General features: G+C 41.4%; 1 protein-coding gene across 2 annotated transcripts in view; it reads right to left on the bottom strand.

Annotated features, from left to right (window-relative positions):
- The window catches only part of LOC148011187 (OTU-like cysteine protease family protein), a 100,564-nt gene that overhangs the window by 46,728 nt on the left and 29,099 nt on the right, over positions 1-24,737 (bottom strand). Inside the window, exons 5-6 of one of the 2 annotated variants that reach the window (XM_087670024.1) lie at positions 9,816-9,907; positions 9,663-9,725 (exon numbers count right to left, since the gene is read on the bottom strand). In XM_087670024.1, coding sequence (XP_087526150.1) covers positions 9,663-9,725; positions 9,816-9,907 — 155 coding nt within the window. The remainder of the gene's footprint in view (positions 1-9,662; positions 9,726-9,815; positions 9,908-24,737) is intronic. The other variant, XM_087670025.1, reaches the window with a different exon arrangement.

The raw sequence follows: 24,737 nt of genomic DNA, 5'->3' as shown, positions 1-24,737 counted from the left end.
AACACAGGGTGTCACAATAACATGAAATCTTAGTGCATTGCTTATCAATTGGTTAAAAGTTAGTCATATGTGCTAATGTGACTTGCACATGTGACGTGCAAGTTAATTATTTCACAATGTGGAACCCAAGATCCCGAAATATTAGTTGGTGCCAAAGGTAAAAGTTGTAATAAGTTAGGTCTTACGTGGTACCCGGTATCAGATTTTGACTTAGACCAATTTATTGGGCACTAATATCAATGGTAATATTAGAGACTAGGCATTAATTAATTAATTATGCTAGTCTAAGAGCTAATAATTGCTCAGGGATACTTGGAAGACAAATTGGCCTAGCCAATTTAATTATAGGCTAGTGAAATTAATTTTTTGGACATTAGAATTTTTTCAATTAATTTTCAAATTTAAAATTCTAAAAATTAATTTAATGAGCTAGATAATGTTGAAAAATGGGATTAGAATGCTAAAACTTGGCAAGACTTGCCCATACAAGTGGGAAAAACGTATTTAGGGACTGGTAGAAGTCTATTCCGGCCATTGTGAGAGAGAAGGAGGTTATTAGAGAGTAAGGAGAGGCTCTTGGTGTGATTTGCAACCACTAGGGATCAGCCCTAAAACATGTGACAGTTGTTTGGAGCCCTTCACGAGCAGGTGACAGCAGCCCAAGATCCCTATGGTGCAGATGACAACAATCTTTCTAGTCATCCCAAGCTGTAGATGACAACTTCCGTGGTTGTTTGAGCAGGGCAGTAGTAGCTTTTCAATGTTTCTTGCAATGAAACTCTAAAATTTCTCTCTCAACAACATTCTCTCTCGTTCCCCATCCATCTCTCAAGTTATCTAAACATTTTCCAACAATTTGAGCCATTAGAGGAAGAGATTTCAATCAATCTTTGCTCTAAACACTAATTTACAGTAGAAATTAGGATTTGACAACCACCTCTAGATGCATGTTCAGAATTGAGGGCTTAGAACTTGAATTCCAACAACAGCTGAAATTGAGGAATTTGAAGGAGATTCAAGAGTACAGCCAATCAATATTAGATTTGGGATTGACTTTGTCTTTCACTGAGCAAGGTGAAGGCCAATCCCCAAGAAAACCAAGGCAAATTTGTTTCGAGGCTTGCGAGTCAATTTTAACAGCAAGAGGCACTCGGATTAGAGGAGGAGATTAGATAATCTCAATTTACTCCTTTCATTTGCAATATAAGATAAAGAAATACCACAAGGGGCACCAGTTTTGGGGCCAACAAGGTGTCCAATGCCCAAGGTTAAAGTGTGCATTTTCAATTTACGTGAATTTTGGGCATGATGTAATTAGTGCTTAATCAGGTTATTTACCACCTTGTCCGAGAAGGAAGGCTGGTTTCACAGAGACAAAGGAACAAAAAAAGAAAGAAATCTGCACTGAACAAGGAAAGAATGATGAATACAGAAAGAAGACTTATCACTCCCTGTACGCAGCCCACAGCGTCAGTGAGGGCACCAGATCAAGTTGATGATGATGCCAGCAACAAAGATTGAGAAAGATGACGGAATCGAAGTGTGCACTTGTTAAGGAAGGAGGAAGATGACGAATGAATGATCTACCTAACTTAGTGGGGAAGGCTATAAATAGCCAAATATCCCCAAATCCAGCCAACCTAAAATCAGGGGCTAAAATATGATCGACTAATATATAATGCTGGTAAAAATGTCAAAATTCTTAGAAAAATCTGAAAAATAATGGACAATGTCTGGCAAGTAAGACAGACTGGGAAATGCAGAAACTGCTCGGGAAATCCACACAAAATCCCAACTAGAGGAGAAAATATACTAAAAAGTCAATAAACCAACTACTCTAGAACGAGCTATCACCTCCGTCAAAACAAGTGGTAGATAGGTCAAAGCTCCTAAAGTCCTCATCTAACTCAAATTGAGGCTAACAAGCAAGAGACGACAAGACATGACAAACATGATTACTAACACCCCCTCTCAAATCTTGGATGTGGCAGAAGGCCAAGGAAGACAGATCCTAGGGTGGGAAGAGGAATGTTGATGTTAATGAAGTCCATCAATGTAGACTACCGATGAAGAAGCTCCTCATGATCCTAGGAAACCCCCTTTGAAGGAATAGGGGCCAAGGAATCCACACCCACATCATTGAGATCACTCCCCTCTAAAAGGAATGGGGATACAAGGGGACCACCTAGAGGAGAGGATGGGGGATGGGAAGGAATCTATGGAATAGGTGGTGCACAAGAGGGAACGGGTGTAGCAATAGACAAATGCCTCGGAGAAACCAACATAAGAGAAGGGGAATGAAGTCTCTAAAGCCCGCTTTCATGCCAACCTATTGCGATAATAGCCCTTGTAGAAGAATCCTCAATACAAATGGCCTACTTGGTCAAGACAACCCGGATACCAAGCCTAGTAAGGCCATAAACTAAGAGGAGTGGAAAGCCCAAGTCCGAAACATAAAGAGCCTGTGAAAGGGAGCTCGAAGTGCGCTCGGAAAAAAAAGGCAAATTGTCAACACCACAAATAGGCACCAATACAATGTTATCAATAATGATTGAACCCTCAAAAGGGTATAGATCCTATAGCAAATCACCTCATGGACTCATATGACTAGAAGCTCCGCTATCAACCAGCCAAGGCCTTTCAAAAGACGAGGCAACCACTAAAGAAGGCTCCTCCAATTGAACAATATGAAGGAAACACAGACTGATGGATAACCACTGGAGTCAAGATAGAAGGCTCAGATGTTTTAGCTCCATCCTTCGCTCTCGGACAAAGGTAAGGGTACTTCTTCCAACATTTCTCCTCTAGATGTGTCCTTGTCCCACAGTATGGGCATTTAGGCTTCTTTGAGTCGGAATCGGAGTCTGAAGAACTCTTGTCATTTATCCTTGCACTTTCCTTTCTTCTTCATCCCCCCTCTCAAACCTGCAACAAATGCTTTGGTGAAGGTGGATCAGCTGGCAACCTCTTTGGTGCACTTGTCATGCTCCAAAACAAGCAGGAAAATCTGCATTGAACAAGGAAAGAATGCTGAATACAGGAGGAGGACTTATCACTCCTTGCATGTAGCCCACAACGCCAATGAGGGCACCAAATCAAGCTCATGATGATGGCAGCACTGAAGATAGAGGAAGATGACAAAGTCGGAGTGTGCACCTGCCAAAGAAGGAGGAAGATGATGAATGAATGATTTGTCAAACTGAGTGGAGAAGGCTATAAATAGCCAAATACCCCAAAATCTAGCCAACCTGAAACCTGGGGCCAAAATATGGCCGACCAGCATTTAATGCTGGTAAAAATGCCAAAAATGCTTAGAAAAATCCCGAAAATAATAGACAATGTCCAGCAAGTAAAGCAAGGAGAAATGCAAAAACTACCCGAGGAATGCACACAAAATCCCAACTAGAGGAAAAAATGCACTGAAAAGGCAATAAATCAACTGCTCTAGAATGAGCTATTTCCTCTATCACAACAAGTGATAGACATGTCAGAGCTCCTACATTCCTTGTCTGACTCAGACTAAGGTTCACACACACGAGATGACAAGACATGACAAAACATGACTCCTAACAATACACTTAGTGTTTTCTCTCACAAACCCTAGCATATCTCCACAATCAGCTGTTGGACAGCTCTGCCTTTGAGCATCTTATAGACACTCGTTCATATACAGCATTCATTCATTACATCAAAGTTATCTTTCTTCTATGTTTGTGTTTTTGTGTCTTGTCTCAGTTATTGTATTTTAGTCATGTTCATAACTCCTTCCTCTTTCTCTTCCTCTTCTCTTCTCCCTTGTTCATGTCTATCAAATAGGGCTCTCACATGAAACCTATATGAAAGGAAAAAGTGCCCCTACTTATTAACCCCCCTTTCGAAAAAGTACTACCTTGTGTTACTTCTCCACCAACATAACATGTGTACTTTCAACCTTGGCAATGTTCGATGTAAAGGTCCCTTCGTCTCCGTGCAAAGTTATACAGGTGTGAACACCCCCTTATTTGTATCCTAACATATAAATACATTTTTATTCTTTGTGTACCGACACATCCGATACACTCATCTTGGCATTCACTCTCTCTCACTCTCAACACTATTACTCCACTTCTAACTCGCGCTCCCATTTCACGCTCTTCCCTTCAAACTGGTATCAAAGCCATGGCTAAGATATGCGCGCTTCCCGAAGTTTGTGCGAGTCAGATTCAACTTTTCCGCGCATAGAAACGTCAGCTTCAAGCCAACTTGAGTGTAGACATAAGCTTCATGCATGTGTGTGTCCCGGACAGACAGGCGACAAGTCAAAAACCCTATATCTGTACAGCCATTTTGACCAAGCAAGGGCAATCAACATTTCCCAGGTCACACGCAATAGTTCCAAGTCAACGTGGACTAGGCGATATCTCACAACAGCTGGCAGCAGTCAGTTTTGACTAAGAAGGATCAGGCGACAGCTCACAACAGCTGGCGGCAGCTTGCAACAGCTTCCGACAGTCAGTCGACAGTCCCCCTCGACACTTTTGAGTGACTTGGAACATCTATACAAGCCCCAATTCATGCATGGAAGCACAATTAAAATTTTTCAGAAATTTCATGGCTGAAATTTGGGGCTTTTCCCAAATTTGAAGGTGCTGATGCATAACAATGACATCTGACCTGTAAATTGCAAACAAAGTGCACATTGGCTCTGGAAAATTTAGGTCTTTTCATGTATTAGTGAAATTAGCAAAGCTGAATTTATTGACATTGGTGCACATTTGGACCTGAGAAATTGGGGCTTTTGCAAAATTTTGAGAAATTTTGCTAAATTTGCTCATTTATGGTCTCAGGGGAACACATATTAATGCAATTCGGGCAAATTGATTAGTGAAATTTTAGGGGCTTTTGCTGAAATTTGTGAATTTTGGCAAAATTAATGTGTGTAATGCAATTTGGGGACATTGCTGAAGCAATCTTGGTGATGTAAGCAGTGTAATTTGAGTCTTTTATCTCCTGCTTGTGAGATTTTGGAGAAATTGTAGAGAATTTGTGGGTTCTTTTTTTGTGTATAAGAAGTTGATTTGGGCAAATATATATTCAATATACATGTCAAGAAGCTCCTATTGAGTTGATGTATTGCTGAATATTCATGGTACAGAAGTCTTAGAGATCATTTGCAGATCTGGGATTGTTGCAAATGTATTTTTGGTGGCACTACTGAAATGGAAGTCACCTGGCAGTGATGTATGCATGTCATGTGTGCTGAAATTTTAGTTATATTGTTGAAAGTCATTCCCTCTACTGCTATACTTGTTTTTGGGCTCTATTTGTAATGCAATGACACTAAATTTTGCTCTTATTTCCTGAAATTTTGGGCTAAAATTAGCTGAATATTCAGCGTATTGTTTTGCTGTCATAAATTACAGCATTGGTACTTGGTTTTTTTTTTCTGACAAATGGCCACTAGTGCTTTTAGCAGCAATGACACTAAATCCCTCCGTGAAATCAAGAGGTTTGATGGCACTGGCTTTGATCTATGATGGAAGGACAGGATGCAAGGCATTTGGTTTCTCAAAGACTGTGACGATGCTCTCTTGGAACTAAGCCTCCAGCTATGGCAAATGAGGATTGGCTAGACTCAACAAGAAGGCCATTGCATACATTAAAAGGATGTATCTGATGATGTACTTACACACATTAAGCATCTTGATACAGCTAACGCTATATGGAAAAAGTTAATGTATACTTATGAAAATACAATTCCAGTAAATCTAGTCCATCTCGTGCGCAAGCTTGTGAACATGGAGTTGGATGAGTCTAAGCCAGCATTTGAGCATTTGAGTACTTTCATAAGGATTTTGAGTCACCTCTTACAAGACTCTGGTTTGCAGCCCTTCAATGATAAACTAAAGACTATTTTCTTGCTGATGACTTTACCTAATAGCTTGGAGACTTTGGTTGCTTCACTTAGCCACAGCATTGCTTTAACCTTTGATGGTGTTAGGGGCTCTATCCTCAATGAGGAGATCTGAAGAAAGTCTAGTGGCGAAAGTAGTGGTTCAACCTATCATCTTAGAGATAGGTCAGAGAATAGAGGTAATGCAACAAATAAAGGCAAAAATAGAAGTAAAAGCAAGAGCAAACAGTAGGATGTTACTTGCTATCAATGTGGGCGTAAAGGGCATAAAAAGCCCCAGTGCCGGTATTGCAAGAAAAAGCAAGAAAGAAAGAAACAACAGGGAAAGAATATAAAAGATGACAAGAAAGATGATAACGGCTCTCCCTCAAGAGAAGTTGCAAAGGCAAATGTTGCATCTAGTGTGGTCATTGAAAAGCTCTCTAACACAAGAGAGATACTTGTTGCAGCCTCATGCAATGTAGACACTATGACAACACCAGGTGATATGCACATCACCAAAAAGTAAGTAATTGATGCCTTACTTTCAGCTCATTATGGGTTGTCCCAATCATGGATAGTGAACAATGGTATCTCTTTTGATATTACTCCCTCCTTGGAGTCATTTTCTGAATACACTGCAGGTTGCCTAGGCAAGGTTTACTTGGGCAACAACTATACATGTGAGATAGAGGGTGTAGGTACCATTCACTTGGTTCTTGAAAAAGGCCAAGAGCTGATTTTGCATGATGTCAGATATGTACCTGGCATAAAGAAAAGTCTATTGTCAATTGGGCAACTTAATGCAAGAGGGTATTTTACCACCTTTGGTGGTAGATCTTACAAGGTCCACAAGGGCTCTATGCTGATTGTTAAAGGCAGCAAAAAGGGGACTTTGCATTATTTGCATTGTACAGCATTACTTGGTAAGGTCTTTAGGAAGATTTGATATTAAAGGCTCTAGTTTCAAATTTTGTAATGATTGCATATATGGAAAACATGTGAAGTCTCCTTATTACTCACTCTGATGTGTGCACCATGCTTGTTACTACTTCATATGGGGGTGCACGGTACTTTGTTACTTTCACTGACGATTTCAATAGAAAGTCATGGGTATATGTGTTAAAGAGCAAAAAGGAAGTGTTGAATATCTTTAAAAGGTCTCATGCTTTTGTTACCACACAAAAAGGCATTAAGTTAGAAGCTATAAGAATGGATAATGGAGGTGAGTATGTTTCTAATGAGTTCAACAAGTTTTGTGAGATGCATGGCATTAAAAGGGAGTTCACAACTCCTTACAATCCTGCATCGAATGGTGTGGATGAAAGATATAATTACACACTATGTAAGAGAGTCAAATGCATGTTGTCCACAACTAGTCTCCTGTAACAATTTTGGGGAGAGGCTCTTAAAACTGCAATCCATGTATGCAATCGCTCTCCAAATCATGCATTGGAAAATGGCATTCTTGAAGAGGTTTGGTCTGGCAAACCTGCTTCATATGACCATTTGTATGTCTTTGGTTGTGATGCTTTTGTGCATATACTTGTAGAACAAAGAACCAAACTAGACATAAAATCCATCAAGGGCATCTTCATGGGATATGGAGATGAGGGAGAGATGGGTTATAGAGTTTGGCTTCCTCAAGGCAAGACGATTGTACACATCCGAGACATAGTATTTAATGAGGTGAAGTTGCTGAAACATGCTACAAAAAGGTGACCTTGACAAAAAGAAGGTCAAATTTCAGCAAGAATAGCCACCCATTCAACAGCCATTAGCTGAAGATTCTGTTCCTTTTGATGCTGAAAATGAGCAGCAACCCATTGTGCTACAGCTAGAAGATAATGGACAACAAATAGATGCACAAGATGGAATAGGACAACAAGAAAAACATGCTGAAAACAGGTTACAGCAGCAAGAAAATGCTGAAAATCAGCAACCTACAATGATGTGCACATACCTGAGGATGTAGGCCTATTACCTTTGCCCAAGGATAGGAAAGCTATCCCTAATAAATGGGTTTACAAAGTGAAATGTATTGATGGGAAGCCCAAGTACAAGGCACAATTGGTTGCTAAGGGCTATACACAAAAGAAAGATATAGCCTTCCAGGAGGTCTTTTCACCAATGGTGAAGATGACTACGCTCCGTGTTTTGTTTGCTCTCACTGCATTCTTGGATTTAGAGTTGGATCAAATGGATGTGAAGATTTCTTTTCTTCATGGTGATCTGGATGAAGAGTTGTACATGAAATAGCTAGAAGGCTTTGCCATTCCAAGAAAAGAGCATTTAGTTTGTAAGCTGAAACGCAGCTTATATGGGCTGAAACAAGCCCCTAGACAATGGTACAAAAAGTTTGATACCTTCATGCTCAACCATGAATTTAAATGCAGTCATGTAGATCACTACTTATACACTAAAAGGGCTGATGATGGAAGTCTTATCGTGCCGGTCTTGTATGTGGATGGCATGCTGATTGCACGAAAGCATAAGAGTACTTTGAATGCTCTTAGAAGGCAGCTAAGTACAGCCTTCTCTATAAAAGATTTGGGACATCTGAACACATTTTGGGCATGCGCATTGAAAGAGATAAGAGGGCAGCACTTGTTGTTTCTCTCACAACACAAGTACATTAGCAACGTACCTGACAGGTTTAATATGGTTGATGCTAAGCTTCTTGGTGTGCCATACAAAGCTTAGCAAAGCTGATTGCCCAAAGGATGATGCAACTCTTAGTGCTATGAAGAGCATACCTTATGTATCAACTTGTGGATCTTTGATGTATGCTATTATTGCAACTCGCCGTGACATTGCTCATGCAGTGGGAGTTGTTAGCAGATTCATGTCTAATCCTGGCAAGCCACACTGGGAAGCAATGAAATGTATTTTCAGATAATTAAAAGGTACACAAGAGAAGTCTATATGCTATGGAAAGGGTACACTAGAGTTGCAAGGATTCTATGATTCGAACATGGCAGGAGATCTTGACACTAGGAAATCTACTAGTGGGTATGTCTTTACTTTGGCTAGTGCGGCTAACTCTTGGTGTTCAAGGTTGCAAAAAATTGTGGCACTGAGTACTACAGAGGCTGAATATATTTCAGCCCCACAGGAGCTTCTAAGGAAGCTATTTGGCTTGGCCATCTAGTCAAGTATTTTGATCTTTCTTCAAGTACTCTAGTGCTTGGTTGTGATAGAGCCAGAGTGTCGTATGTCCGGCCAAGAATGCTATGTTCCATGCATGTACCAAACACATAGATGTTCGGTACCACTTTATTCGATAGGTCTTGGATGATGGTCTTGTCACACTGACTAAGATCAAAACCCAAGATAACCCTGTAAATGTCCTCAATGAAAATCTTGCAAAGGCTCAACATGAGCATTGCATTCGAATAGTGGGAGTAGGTTAGCTTAAAGGTACCACTTCGGCCCTTTAAGTGGGAGGTTGTTGGGTTTAAAGGTCCCTTTGTCTCCATGCAAACTTATACGATTGTGAACACACCCTTATTTGTACCCTAACATATAAATACATTTTTATTCTTTGTGTACCGACACATCTAGTATACTCATCTTGGCATTCACTCTCTCTCACTCTCAACACTGCTGCTCCACTTCTAACACGCACTCCCATTGCATGCTCTTCCCTTCACTCAAACATTCTACCAATTAACATCTATAAGAAGCTGCAAAAAGACGCTTCTAATGATAGCACAGATCAAATATACGGACTATACTTTTCATTGTCACAAATGTAGGGAGAAAGATTAGTTTTGAAGCTCTAACTTACAGCAAGGGCATCATAGTGCAAGCCATCATAAATCAGCATCACACGCTCTCCATAGCCTTTACCCTATGGTTAAAAGTTAAAACACCATGAGGAAGCTACACCAAAGTACAAGCGACAAGGCACATTCTAGCCCTTTGGAAAAGTTTGGCATACCTGGCCATAAAGATCGCACCGAGTGGTTTGGATATCATATGCAGCAATTTCACGTGTATAATAGTCTGCTAATATTGCTAGCTCAATAGCACCTGTCACAAAAAGTTATGGTTTAAAAGCACAACTTCATGAAAATTGTCCTTAGTTTAGTCAACATGTAAAAATATATAAAAAGCTTTTGACAAACATAAAAGACCATAGTCAGAAAGTCATCCTAACCTAAGTCAAGCGCGTGATAGTGTAAAGCAAAACATTTGCAAAAGAAAAAGACATCATCATTATTTCAATGTTTCACACTCGGGGCTTGCTTTAGGGATAGGCTTACTCTCTCATTCATTGGTCCAGTTCATTTGCATGGTTCAATCAACGCTTCATCTTTAACCTTAGCTTTTAATTTAACAAGCCCTTGGCAAATTAACCCTTGTCATCTTACAAATTTTCATCTTAGGCCTCTACACTTTTTATAGAGCACACTCTTGCTCTACCTAAGCTTCAAATTAATGATGCCATCACATTCTTCCTCTTAACGAGAGCTTTAGTCCCTATCGATAGCATATTCATCATTATGCCCATGAACTCTCTCTTAACTGGATACCTTGATTGTTGTAGTTTGAGGTCACAATCAAGAGGTTTGTGTTGGATCATGGATGCCATTCCTAGCCTTTACCAAAAAGACCTTGGCGAGCTCTCCTCTTGGGAATAAAGGGCCATCGTGCCTTTTATATGTGCACGGGTGTGAACATACACTTAGCACATTTGTACTTTCATATATATCTATCTAAAACCTAAAGAGGTACACACAACAAATTGTACCCAAGAACATCGAGTATCTCTCTCTCTAACTCACTCTCTCTACTCTTGCTCACGCTTTGCTCTCTACTTGACATTTTCAACGCAAGACATTGCATCGCCACTGTGCATCGCTCACTTCAAACTGGTATCAGAGCTGCGGCTAAGGTGTTCGCACTTCTCAGAGTCCGTGCAAGTCAACTTGTCATTGTTCTTTCACTAGACAAACAGGCCCCAGCTCGCACAGTTAGGCGCAGGTCAACAGGCCACGTTTTCAGTCACGCAACAACTCGTGTAGTCAAGCGCAGGTTGAAACGTCGTTTTTTAGGTCATGAGCAGGTCACGCGAGCATGCGACGGGCTGGCAGCTGTAAATGGGGCAGATTCGTCAATTTTCTTTTGCAAAATTTTTAATTTTTTCAAAGGTTCCCTAAAAGCAAGTCCTTTGCCCACTGACAGGTGTTCGTGCGTGTAAGCACAGTTCAGAATTTTGGGCAAATTTGTGCCAAAAAATTGGGGATTTGTCCAGATTTGATGCGAGCAAGACACGACATTGATATTTGTCTCAAAAATTGCAGGAATTTGTGATATTTAGCCTCCGACATTTGGGGCTTTTCATGTACATGCAAGAATTGGACTGAAATTTATCCAATTTCTCAACATTGATGCACATTGGACCTCGTGCAATTTGGGGCTTTTGCTGTTTGGGCGAAATTTGTATACCATTTGGTCATTTTATGTACATGCAGGTTTAATTCCATGCAATTTGGACACCTAGCACTTGAAAATTTTGGGGGTTTTGCTGAAATTGCTCTATTTTGCCAAATTGGCCTATTCTATGCATGTCAGAGAGAGTGCAAATGTATGGTTGATGCTTTGAGCACAAAAATTTTGGGGCTTTTGACCATAAGTGTCAAATTTTGTGCCCGTGGGTGCATGTACAACAGAAATTGCGGCTAAAATTTGGGACTTCTCATGTAATGTGATGTATTTGTCCTTGGAACAGCTGTAATTAGTTGTGAAGTGTTGTAGCACAAGGTTTAGTGCTTCTGAAAATTTATTTGCAGATCTGAAATTTCTGCTTTTACGTGGTTATTTATTACTAGTTGGTACTTAGTTATACCTTGGTCACTTGTGTGACAGTTTGAGCCTGCATTTGCTGAATTTTTTGGTCTCATTTGGGCTGAAAATCATGGTTGGCAGCCGTGACAGCAGTCATCTCACGCACATTAAGAAGCTTGAAGGAGCACATAGCTTTGCAATTTGGCAAAAACAGTGCTATAATATCCTATTGCAGAAGAAGTAAGCAAGGCCGATTAAGACCAAAGGGGCAAAGGCCGCAAATATGGAATAGGAAGACTGGGATGAGTTAAATAAGCTTGCACGCTCAACCATCGAGCTATCAATTTCTAATGCCTTGCTCTTTAACATTGAAGGTTTGGATTCTGTCTATGCTATTTGGACTCGACTGGAAGAACTATATGCCCAGAAGAGTGCCGCAAGCAAGTTTACTGGCTGAAAAAGTTTATGGATTTGCGCATGGAGGGTACAGCAATGTCTACTCACTTGAGTGAGTTGAACTCCATTTTCAGCCAGCTGGTTGCCTTGAAGTTCATGATTGATGAAGAATTTAAGGCTACGTACTTGCTTTGTACTCTGCCAGAGAATTGGGATACATTCAGGACTACTATGAGCGATTCTAATGCGATGCTTTTGTATGCTGATGTAGAGAGTGCTCTACTCATGGTAGAAGAAATGAATCGGCAGAACAATGCATCCAATAAGTCTTCTAGTGCTTTGCATACTAGGGGCAGATCACCGCAGAAAGGCAAATCTAATAGCAAGGGACGCAGTAAATCACATCGTAAGGATATTGAATGCCATCATTGTGGCAAGAAGGGTCACTATAAACATGACTGCTACAAATGAAAGAAAGAGAAAGGAAAGGGCAAGAAGACAGATGATAGCAAGAAAGAGAAGAAAGAGAGTCAATCTAAGAATAGCAGTGTCAAAATTGAAGAGGTGAATGTAGTCGCTCATGACAGTGACAGTGGAAATGATGTACTCTTTGTCTCTTCACACTTTAGAACACATGCTTTACTTGCATATACGAATGATGACATGCACACTTGGATTCTAGATTCATGCGTTTCCTTTCATATCACCCCTTATCGTGAGTGGTTTTTTGACTATACAAGGGATCGACATGGTATTGTCCATCTTGGGGACAACTATGCATGTGACATTGCAGGTATGGGTAGTGTGCAGTTGCAATTTCAGCATGGTTCTGTCTTCACACTTCAGCATGTACGGCATGTACCTCAGCTCAAGAAGAGCTTGATTAGCACAGGGCAGCTAGATGACAATGGATTTCATACCACCTTTGGTGATGGGACATGGAAGATCTGTAAGGAATATAGAGTGATTGCCAAAGGTTGTAAAAGGGATACCTTGTATCCTCTCCATGTATCTAGTGTGCATGACCATGTTGTTTCCGTGACCGAGCAACCAAGTGTTTCTTTGTGGCATGGCCGGTTGGGACACATGAGTAAAACTGGAATGAAAGTGCTTTCTCGTTTGGGTCACTTGCCTTGTCTTCGTTATGCTGATTTTGAGCATTGTGATCATTGTGTTTATGGTAAACATGCACAGACATCTCATAAATAGTCTCTTTCGTTGAAATCTTCCCCTCTAGAGTTAGTGAATTCCGATGTATGTCAGATGCCAGGATTATCTTTAGGAGAGAAGAAATACTTTGTCACCTTTGTTGATGATGCTACATGGAAGGTATGGGTTTAACCCTATTCATAGCAAGGACGAAGTGCTTGACAAGTTTCAAAAATTCTTGGCATTGGTGGAAAATCAAACCTATAAAACACTTAAGTGTCTTCGCTCTGACAATGGTGGAGAATATGTGTCCAAGGCCTTTCAGGCATTTTGTAACAGCAAAGGGATAAAGTGGAAGTTCTCTGTCCCTTAAAATCCACCCCAAAATGGAGTTGTAGAGTGTATGAATCGGACCATACATGATAAAATCCATACTATGCTGTCTCATATTGTATTACCCCATGGCTTTTGGGCAAAGACTATTATGACAACTATTCACTTGATTAATCGGTCACCAAACAGGTCTTTGGGACCGAGGGAGGGGGGGGATCCCTCAGGAAGCATGGTCGGGCAAGCCACCTTCATATGCTTACCTGAAAGTGTTTGGCTGCGAGGCTTTTTTGCACATTCATAAAGAAGAACACAACAAACTTGAGCCAAAGTCCTGTAAATGCATTTTCCTAGGATATGGTGACGAGGGTGAAATGGGGTATAGATTATGGGATCCCAAGAAAAGGAAAATAGTACGTAGCAATGATGTTATTTTCCGAGAAGATCACATGCATAAACAGCCCGAAAAGACTAAGGAGGTCCGTAGGGTTGTATTCCGAGAAGAAATACCTTTTGGACAGTAAAATGTGTCCAATGTACAACAGCAAATACCTGCTGTAACTTAACCTGCAAATGCAAAAAATAATGTTGGAAATGATCAGCCAACCATTGCCCATAATGATGACCCACTGGATGTGCAGGAACAACCAGGACAACAAGCTGTTAATGTTGATTTGCAGGCTGAAATACAAGACATCAAGCTGAAAATGAAAATTTGCAGGCTCAACAGCCAACAAACAATGATCATTGAGTTAGGAGATCGTCTAGGGCTACTAGACAACCTAATAGATTCGTTCCTGGTGCAAACAATGTGGCTGATTATGTCATGTTGACATACTATGGTGAACCGTCTTGCTTCAGGGAAGCAATGGACAAACAGGACAGCAAGAAATGGTATAAAGCCATGTTGTTAGAGATGGAATCTCTTGAGAAAAATGGCACTTGGGACTTAGTGCAATTGCCTAAAGGGCAGAAAACCCTTCCATGCAAATGGGTTTACAAGATGAAGGTCACTTCTGGTTCCTCGCGAAAGTACAAAGCAAGATTGGTTGTGAAGGGGTACAAGCAGGAACATGGAGTTGACTTTGATGAGATCTTCTCTCCTGTAGTCAAGATGACTACATTGAGAACCATTTTGGGTTTGGTTGCAGCTGAAGATATGGAGCTCATATAGATGGATGTAAAGACTACATTAAACATGGTGATCTGCATGAAGACATATATATGCAGCAGCCTGAACGATTTGTGGCAAAAGGGAAAGAGAAGATGGTATATAAACTCAAAAGGAGTTTGTATGGGCTGAAACAAGCACCAAGAGAATGGTATCATAAGTTTGATACATTTATGCAGTCTCAAGGTTTTCATAGAAGTCAAGTGGATCACTGCTTGTACACCAAGAAGGCAACAGATGGCAGCCTGATTATCTTAGTTCTGTATGTTGATGACATGCTGATTGCCAATAGGGATACGCATACCTTGGACTCACTGAAGCAAAGTCTTCATGGCAGCTTTGACAGGAAAGATCTCGGTGATACAAACCACATTCTTGGCATGTGAATTCTCAGATATAGGTCAAAAGAATTACTCTATCTATCTCAATAGGAGTATATCTCCAAGGTTTTGCAGCGTTTCAATATGGAGGGAGGGAAAACAATTGGGGCTCCACTGCCTCCATATGTGAAACTCAGTGCAGAGGACAGCCCTACATCTGATGATAAGAAGGCTGAAATGGCCAAGATACCATATGCTTCAGCTATTAGCAGTTTGATGTATGCTACGGCTGCTACACGTCCTGACATTGCCTTTGCAGTGGGAGTGGTTAGCAGATACATAGCAAACCCTGGTAAAAAGCATTGGGAAGCAGTGAAAGGTATTATGAGATGCCTCAAAGGCATAAAAGGATTTGTGAATCTACTTTGGAAAGCAAAAGGCATCTGTAATTGGCTTTACGGATACAGACTATGCTGGTCATGCGGACTGCAAAAAGTCCACTTCTAGGTATGTGTTTACCTTCACAAGAGGAGCAGTCTCTTGGATCTCCAAGCTACAAAAGTGTGTTGCATTGTCTACTACAGAGGCAGAGTATGTGGCTGCCACTGAGGCATGCAAGCAGGCTTTATGGCTTTCACGTCTGGTGGGAGAGCTTGGCATTACAGAGTTACCTGTTCTCCATTGTCATAGTCAGAGTGCTATAATGCACGGAATCCCGTCTTTCATGCAAAGACGAAGCACATACATGTGAAGTATCACTTCATTAGAGATGTACTTGACACCAAGAGCATTGAGCTTGTCAAAGTACATACAGATGATAATCCTGCAGATCTTCTCACAAAGGGTCTTCCAACAGAGTGGTTTGCTCATTGCTGATAGATGATGGGAGTTGGATAGGTATATGTATTTCAGCTTTGTACATACCTAGAATTAGCCAATTCTTTTCTCCTCTTAAGGCAGATTGCCTTTAGGTGGGAGGTTGTTGGGAATAAAGGGCCATCGTGCCTTTTATATGTGCACACATGTGAGCACACCCTTAGCACATTTGTACTTTCATATATATCTATCTAAAACCTAAAGAGGTACACACAACAACTTGTACCCAAGAACATCGTGCATCTCTCTCTCTAACTCTCACTCTCTACTCTTGCTCACATTTTACTCTCTACCTGACATTTTCATCACAGGACATTGCATTGCCACTGCGCATCGCTCACGTCAACTCCAACTTCTTAGACGACGTACATGTGTCATTCTCCAAACCATGGATCTCAAGCTTGATCTAGTGTGGCTCTCTTCCCCCCCTCTTCCCCCCCCCCCCCCCCCCCCCGGCTCCCCCTAAAAGAAGAGAGAATGTTTAGTTTTGCATGCCCTTTGGACACAATATCCCAAGGAAAAATATGAAGTACAAAACCACCTTGTAAGGTCCTTTCATACCAAAGAGTATACTACAAGGGGAAGCCTATTACAGGGCTTGAATGAATAACTAGTCATCTATAGTGCCAAACTATACAGGGCTGACAATAGAAGAAAGTCCCAGAATCCTAAATCCAAAGAAAAGCATCTCTCTTCCTCCCCACGCTCTCTAGGTTGCCTTGTATGCTCTTCCCTCTCTCAAGAACTGTGAAGATATGCTAGGGTTTGCACTAAGGAAACATAGCATGTACAACCAAGACTGAAATCAAATAGAGACAAGAAAAACTCAAACCCTAAATAAAAAATGCAAAATGCAAATGCAAAATGCAAATGCAAAACTCAAAACTCAAACACAAAGACAAATACAAAGAGAAGAAACTCTTAAGTGAATGAATGTTGTAAACACATGTAAAAGTGAATGAACATTGCAAATAAATGTAAGAGTGTACAGAATGCCCAAGAGCAATGCAATGAAGTGTCGAAGAGTGACATCCACTGGAGATGGATCCCAAGTGCTGTGACCAGAATCGGAGTGTGAAGCACCAAGAAAACACCAAACGCTAATCACCAAAGGGTCAAAAGACTAAGGCAACAGCAAGGATGATACCTAAGGCAGTGGGCAACGGCAAAAGTCTACAAACGCAGCAATGATGCAGTGCCAAGAGAAAGGAGATGGTCACCAATCGCCACTAGGAGGAAGAAGGGCCAAAAGGGCCAAACCCAAGCTCCGCACTGACGCTTGCTATAGAGGGAGAGCTGCCACCTATTGCCTGGCTGATGAAATGTCGAATACGCAAGCAAGACGACGCAATCTATGAGCCAACCATGGCAGATGGATCGAATGCAACAAAGGAGTGAGAACCTGCACAAAAGGGATAAGGCTGAATGGTAGGTAGCCCGTCTATTTATAGATGTTGAAGGATGCCCCAAAAATTAGGGTTTTGGGAGACCACTGCATCTCTCTCGGGCAATACACCAATTTTGCATTTTTCATTGTTTAAGCGTTTGTTGGGGCTGTTTAAATATGTAATCAATTGTAAAGCATGTTTTAGCTCAGCACCCCCTCTTAGGCTTAAAACTAAGCCTAAAAGAGAAGGCTTGCAATGTTTACCCCAAGGCGTCCCACCACAAAGCCACCAGGGCATTTGACAAAGAGTGCAGGTCGGCTGCCCAATGGCGTACCAAGACTACAAAGGTATTGGTTATCTTACCTAGGAAGTCAATCACCCCAATGAGAACAAGGCATCAGACAAAGGGTGCGTGGATAGGGTGGATAAGGGGGATAGAATGGGGGAGTGGACTATACTAGGAAAGGAATCCTTGAGTACCTACCATGCATACGAGAAGTGTGCACAGTGGATCCAAATGTGGGTATGGTAATCGCACGAGGAGCCCAAGGTGGAGGGATAGTGTAACCAACCTTGCTTCTTGAAAAGCGCGATAATTCCCTGATTAAGCACTTAACTATAGCAATCAACAAATAAATATAACGTAAAATGCACAAATTACCTTGATAATCTCGGGCATTAGACACCCTATTGGCCCCAAAACTAGCACCCCTTCAGAATTTCTTTAACTTCATTGCTAATGGAATAAGTACAAGCTGAGATTCACAATCTCCTTTGTTATTCCAAAAAATCTCTTTGCTGTAGAAACAATCAACAATCAATTCGGGCCAATTGCCCCTTGATTTTTCACTCAAGACTTGACAAATGAAACCACCAACTAGCCAAATGCTATCCCAAATTACAATATGGACTGGCATCTAAATTCTATGACAATTACACAAATTTCAAGTACCGAAGTCAGTGTACGATGCCTTCACCAATTGCCACACGTCTCGAGGTGGCTATAAAACCCTAATTTCTGCCAAAATTTAGGATTTACAGCAGAGATCTCTCTACTGTCCACCAAATTTGACTGAAATCTGCTGAAAATGGCTGAGAAATGCTAAGATCTCTTGAGAATGGGTTCAAGAAGTGAGAGAAAGTCAAGATGAGAGAGAAAACTTATTTTGTTAGCGAGAAAACCCTAAATTCTAGTTGTTGTTTGCTCTAGCCTGCATTTAATGCTATCACCTACTACTACTAGGCATCTTCAAAATGCTCTCACCCAATTAGCAATGCTATTGCTAGCCCCTAGAAGGTGACTCCCTACTAACCCCTGCTTGTTGAGGCCCGCAAATTATTGTCTTCTGTAACAAATTGTTATTCTTTGATTAGAAAATTGACCAATAGCTCTCTCTTTTCCTCTCCCAAGCTATAAACTGACTGAATCGCTAAGACCCAATCTCCAAAAACGTTTTCTCAATTTGCATGGGCGTTTTTGCCAAATGGCAGCCTTCTAAACCCATTTTTCAGCATTATCTAGTCATTTAATTAATTTTTAGAATTAAATAATCTTGAAAATTAATTTCAGTCCTCTAACCTTGTCCAAAATTAAATGTGCCCATCCATAATTAAATTGGCTAGGCCATTTACAATCTGGAGTGATCCCCAACCTTTATTGACCCATAGATTGGCATTAATTAATTAATGCTAGTCCCTAGTGTCACCACTAACACTTAAATGAAAATAATTGTCCCAAGGTCAAAATTAACACCAACTAACCCCTAAAGCCCAACTGGCAGTTCCTGATTCAGCATCCACCACATTCTAGGGCTATCTGACCCCAACAAATAGGCTTGCAATTAAAAATCGTTAGAAAATGGAGGTTTTGTTTCTATAATTGAATAGATAGCAATCTGACTATCTTCAAAGAGCTCTTGAATAACCCCATATGGAAATGGACAAGTTTGCACCAAGTCCTACTTAATTTTCATAATGACCTATTTGTCTCACTACTAATACAAGAGCAAGGCATAGATATTGAATGGATGCGTGACTTTCAGGACTATCTTTCAATTCAAGACAATTAAGATTTCGATTCAGACTCAGTGGACTATGAAACTAATGGCCGCATCATTGAGAAAATATGCTTAAATCCAAAACCCTCACAATCTAAGAGTTTGCTCATTGATACTAGCCTTGTCAAAGTTATGTCTGAATTGGATTGGCTTGATTATCTAAAAGATCTTGATTTCCATCAAACCAAGAACTAGATAGATGATCTTGACCCAAAGATATTTTTAGCCAAGAATGACCAAGACAAGGTTGATGAGGACACTATGACAATCTCTGTAAATACTTATCACAACTTTGCCTTTGACACCCACTGCATCCTCGAGCTCCTTGGTCTGTTACTATGAAACAACTACCATGTGTATCACATGTGCTAAACAACCTTGCACATTTAATTAATAACTCAATCAAATGTTATCAACAAGATTAAAGCATCTCAAAATTTCACATCATGATAGACCTCCCCTTGAAATCCTTGCAATTGTCCTCGATTGCATTGCATTGTGCCAAAGGAAAAGCATATTGCACTAGAAATTCCATAAGGCATCATAGTCACAACATTCACCACTGTTGTCTAACCATGCCACATGCCCCAAACCTTGCTGAAAATTTCTAGCTAGCAGAAACATGACATAAATGTGAAAAATTTGTCCGAAATTGTTGCTAGAAACCTATTGGATGCATTCATAACTCATAATTCCCAACTCTTCTAACTTCACAATCATAGTAAAGCATATTCTCAGCATAAACCATGGCTGAAACTGTCAATGGCAGTTACTAACATGCAGTTGTCCATGGAACCAGCTGTAAACAATTGAAAATCGAGTATCAACTGATCATAAACTAATCACTTTCTGATCTGATAACTAATCACAAACTATTGCAAATGTGACCCCAAACTGATCACAAATCGATTGCAATAACCAATCAATAACTAATGCAAAAACTGATGCAAAACTGATTCCAAAAGTGACCATAAATGATTCTCAAACTGATCAAAAACTGAACTGAAACTAATACACTGTACCTTGGATGCATACTGAATACATCCAAGATCCACTACATATGAGAGCTGTCCAAAACTAGTGGAGTGGAAGTGCTATCTCCCTCTTGAGCATCAAGCAATACTCCAAACCCCGGCTCTACTGAACCTGAGTCAGCCTAAATTAAAGTTAGCTCTAGCTGAAAGGCATCTTGGTAAAGTTGCAACAACTAAGGATAGTCTGCCAAGTCATCCTCTTCCATCCATTTTGCATCTATCGGTGAAACAATGTTGGAGCTTCACCAAGACACATATGGAAACTTTACCTCTACCTTTACTTTCCTCGAAACCTCCACTAGATTGTTGGTCTTTCTTCCCCTTAATCCAAGTCCTTATACATTGAACCAAATGTTTGAGAGAGAGAGAGAGAGAGAGAGAGAGAGATGAACTTTCAAATATTATAATTAGACCATACACCAAACATTCTATAGACAATATTTATAGACAATATTACTCTCATATGCATTACATTGCAAAAATCAATAAAGTTCTATCTAGATTGCAAGACATGATGTCCCTTTCTACCGATAAAACCTCAAGAAAGAGGCATCACATCACATTGTAAGTGCCCAATACATTTTACTCGGCTTAGCTTCATCACATCAAAACCAATGCAGACCTTACAAAAAGGAAGCACGCATCTTAGTTGTGACCATTAATTTGATGACTCAATTGTTGCAACAAGGCATTAAAACTATAAACATTCATTTGAAATTGCAAGAATGGTAGTCGCAACCCCTTTGGCAAATCACAAGTTCGTGATTATCTCCAAGCCCCACATATCATTCACCAATAAATTCATCAACCTACTTGTCTTAGAGACAATCGTCGAAAGTTCCCTTCACCACCCAAACCACTCAAGACTGGTTGAAGAACAATCTGGGTGTGCTTTGTACTTTTAAATTGCTGCAATTTCAACTTAACTAATATGCAGCATTGCATCCTGTTGACTAGTTGCTTGTGTACATGGCATTCTAGAAGCACCAAATGCATAAGGAAACATTCTTGTTTGCATACTTTGGACCATTGTAATGTGACTGTACATGGGAATTTGCATACTACCAACCATACCAAGATACATTTTCCCATACATTGCATATATTACTAGTAGCATTTTTTCTCATGACCAACACTATACAGAGCATTTGCATGACCAACATTAATTCCGTGAGTCCCAAACACAATGGACAAGATATTTAGCCCACCATAGCATGAAAACTAGTACTACCACCAAAGTACCCTAGCTACCCCATCATCGTGTGCATGCCCTCCTATCCAAAAAGCATTGGATTGGCACTTCCAAGTCGACCTTGCATATGCATCAATTCTTAGAGAGTCATTTCTTGGGCAATAGTGTGCCGAGCAGTACGGCCAAAGTGCCACATCAGCAATGCAGGATGCCACAACATCACGCAATACGGACAAACCAGTTGGACAGATGCCATGTCAGCACAATCGGTCAAGGACAACAGCAGTTGGACTGTTTAATGCAGCCGACCTATTTTTTGGTCATTTTGTGGCATTTTTCCACTGCTATTTATAGCAATTCCAGTTCGGCACTTTGACCATCTTGGATCTTGAGATCTGACAGAGACACCCTGCTGTGACTGACGCCACGTAGGCTGACGGATATCGAGGTCCTCAAGGTGGAGTCACACTGCAGATTTTCTGCATTTCACTGTCTCCTTCTCTCTCTCTCTCTCTTCTCTCTGAGTTCACTCTATCTCAGTCTTGATCCTACACTTCCGCATCGCTACACTCTGACATGGTATCAGAGCGGTGAAATCAGACTAATTGATTGAAGAATCTACCTCACGAGGAGATTTCAACACGACACAAGGCTGCGTTTTCAGCATTCGAGGGCGAGCGGGAGAGCTACGCATCGGAACAAGGCTGAAGCGAGTGTGGGCGTGCGGGAAAGGAGTCCAACTAGTGAATTCGCTACAAGTTATTGCTGTTCAAAGGGAAGGAAGGCTGTTTTTTAGGCCTTCCACTGTAGATTTTACCTTTTCATCGCCTCCGACGGCTAAAGAAGGTTCGCGAAGCTGCACAAAGAGCCCTAATAGGCTGCGTTTACACAAACAGAGGGGGCTGATTTTGCGTTTGTGCAGGCATTGCAGGTGAACATGTCTACAGAGACTAATTTGGAGTTCCACGCGATCATGGATAGGAAGTTGCCTGTCCTACCGGCTCTTCCATTAGATCAGAAGCTTGATGGTAACAATTACCGCATCTGGCGGGTGATGATGTTGGCCATTCTAGACTCTTATGATTTGGCAGAGCTTGTGATGGAGAAGATTAACATGCCCTCAGAGATGAGTCCAGACTCTCTTCCAATGCTCATGCGGAATTGACCAAGGCCCCAGTCTAATTGGGACAAACTGAATGCCAGGATTCATTCTTTTCTTTTTCTGTCTTGTACTACAGCCGTAACAGCTCACATCGACCACTTGACGATGGCTCGAGAGATATGGCTAGAGCTTGACCAGATGTATAACCGGATGACCCTGATGAAGAGGGTTTCTTTGGAGGTGCATATGCGGACCTTGTCCGTGAGTAAGTTTTCTTCGCTTCGGGAACACATCAACAAGCTTCGGCAACTTTAGATACATGTTCAAAATGCAGGAAAGCCTATTTCCTCCGAAGACATGGTGATCACTTTATTGTCCCAGTTACCGCCACGATTCAATACCTTTTATTCCGCTCTTATTGCATCAGGGCGAGAGTCCACTCTTCAGTGGGAGGAGTTGGTTCCTATGGTCTTGGACCAAGAGAAACAATTGAAGGGACAGAATGCTTTCAAATCGGAGGCTTTGGTTGGTCAAGCCTCTCAGAAGAAGGAAAAGTACCAAAAGAAGAAGGAGGACAACAAATCCAACAAGGACAAGGAGAAGGAATCGGCATGCCATATTTGTAGTAAGACCGGTCATTGGAAGAAGGGTTTCCCTGACAAGGACAATAAGGACACCAAGAAGAAGGACTCGAAGGATTCTGGAGCGGTGGCCGCACCCTCATTGACTGCTTTTCTACACTTAGCACTCATTGAGGACTCTACACCGAAGACTTCTAATGCTACAATGACAACTCCCTAAGCTCGAGAGTGGATCGTGAACAGTGGTGCCTCCCATTGCAGCAGAAAATTTGAGCCTGTCTGACTGTCCAGCAAGCAGAGGTGTCGGCAGGCGGGAGAACACAACCCTATGACTGAAAATGCAAACTCTGATTGCCTGTAAACAGGCCACCCAGCACACAATAGATGCTGCCCAGCTGAGAGAGGGACTGACTGCTTGGAGAAGCCCACCTGAGTGCTGCAGAGATAAGGCCGCCCAAACCTGTAATAGGCCGCCCAGCACAACAGACTTCCCATAAGCCAGAAACACAAAGCTGAGGCTGGTAACCTGAAACAAACACAGGTTAGAACCTGCAAACAGAGCTTCCCAGCAGTAATAAACTGCCGCCCAGGTTGCTATGTGCCTCCCAACTGGAAAATGCAGGGTTTGCTGATGCAGATGCCTGAGAAACAGGCCGCCCAGGCTGCTGGAATGCCACCCAGGACAGAGAAGAACAGCCAACTGTCAAATGCAAGAGTTGACATGTGTTTGTCCACCTAAGAATGAGCCACTTGCACCTGAGATGAGTGTTGGGCACTAGGGCTGCCTCGAACAGAGTGCTCCTCTTCAAGATCTCCGGCTCCCATGCATGGCTCTGATACCATGTGAGAGTGCGCAACGGAAAGAGGAAAGTGAACGCAGAGAGGAGACAAAGAAAGAACGCAGGAGAGAGGAGGAACAATGTCACTGCAATGGCTGAAGGTACATGGCTGCAACAGTCAGCCCCAACACACAGCTCTATGCATCAGTGTGGGCGCTACTCTGTAGCAGGGGGATGAGAGAATGAGAAGGGCTGGCTGATCACGAAGGATCAATGATGGATAATGAAAGTGGGAGGGCAGGAGGGAAAAAAAAAAGAGGGAAAACCCTAAATGTGGTCAAACCACTAAAAAATGGCCAAAAGTGCACAAAAAGAAATGCACTAATGTGCCCTCCGTCTAAAGTGTCGGAAACACATAAATTGACAAACAAAGACAATGTCAGAGTTCCTAATGTCCTCGTCTGACTCAGACTAAGGCTCACAAGTAGGAGATGACCACACAACACACACAACTCCTAACAAAAGATTCCACATCTCCCAAGGTGCCATCCTCAGGGTAGAAGCCATGACGATCAAAATTGCAACTGCCTCCACAATCTCAACTTCGGAATGGTTAATTTCTTCCCTATCACCACCTATTCCTTCTCAATGAGAAAGATTTAAAGACCCACTAAATGGTTAGGGAGAGATGTAGAAG

Source organism: Lygodium microphyllum, chromosome 28, assembly GCF_053477565.2.
Source record: "Lygodium microphyllum isolate KBCC chromosome 28, Lygodium_microphyllum_v1.1.10, whole genome shotgun sequence".
Classification (NCBI taxonomy): Eukaryota; Viridiplantae; Streptophyta; class Polypodiopsida; order Schizaeales; family Lygodiaceae; genus Lygodium; species Lygodium microphyllum.
The sequence above is the reverse complement of the archived record's forward strand: the minus strand, read 5'-3'. Positions and strand labels throughout refer to the sequence as shown.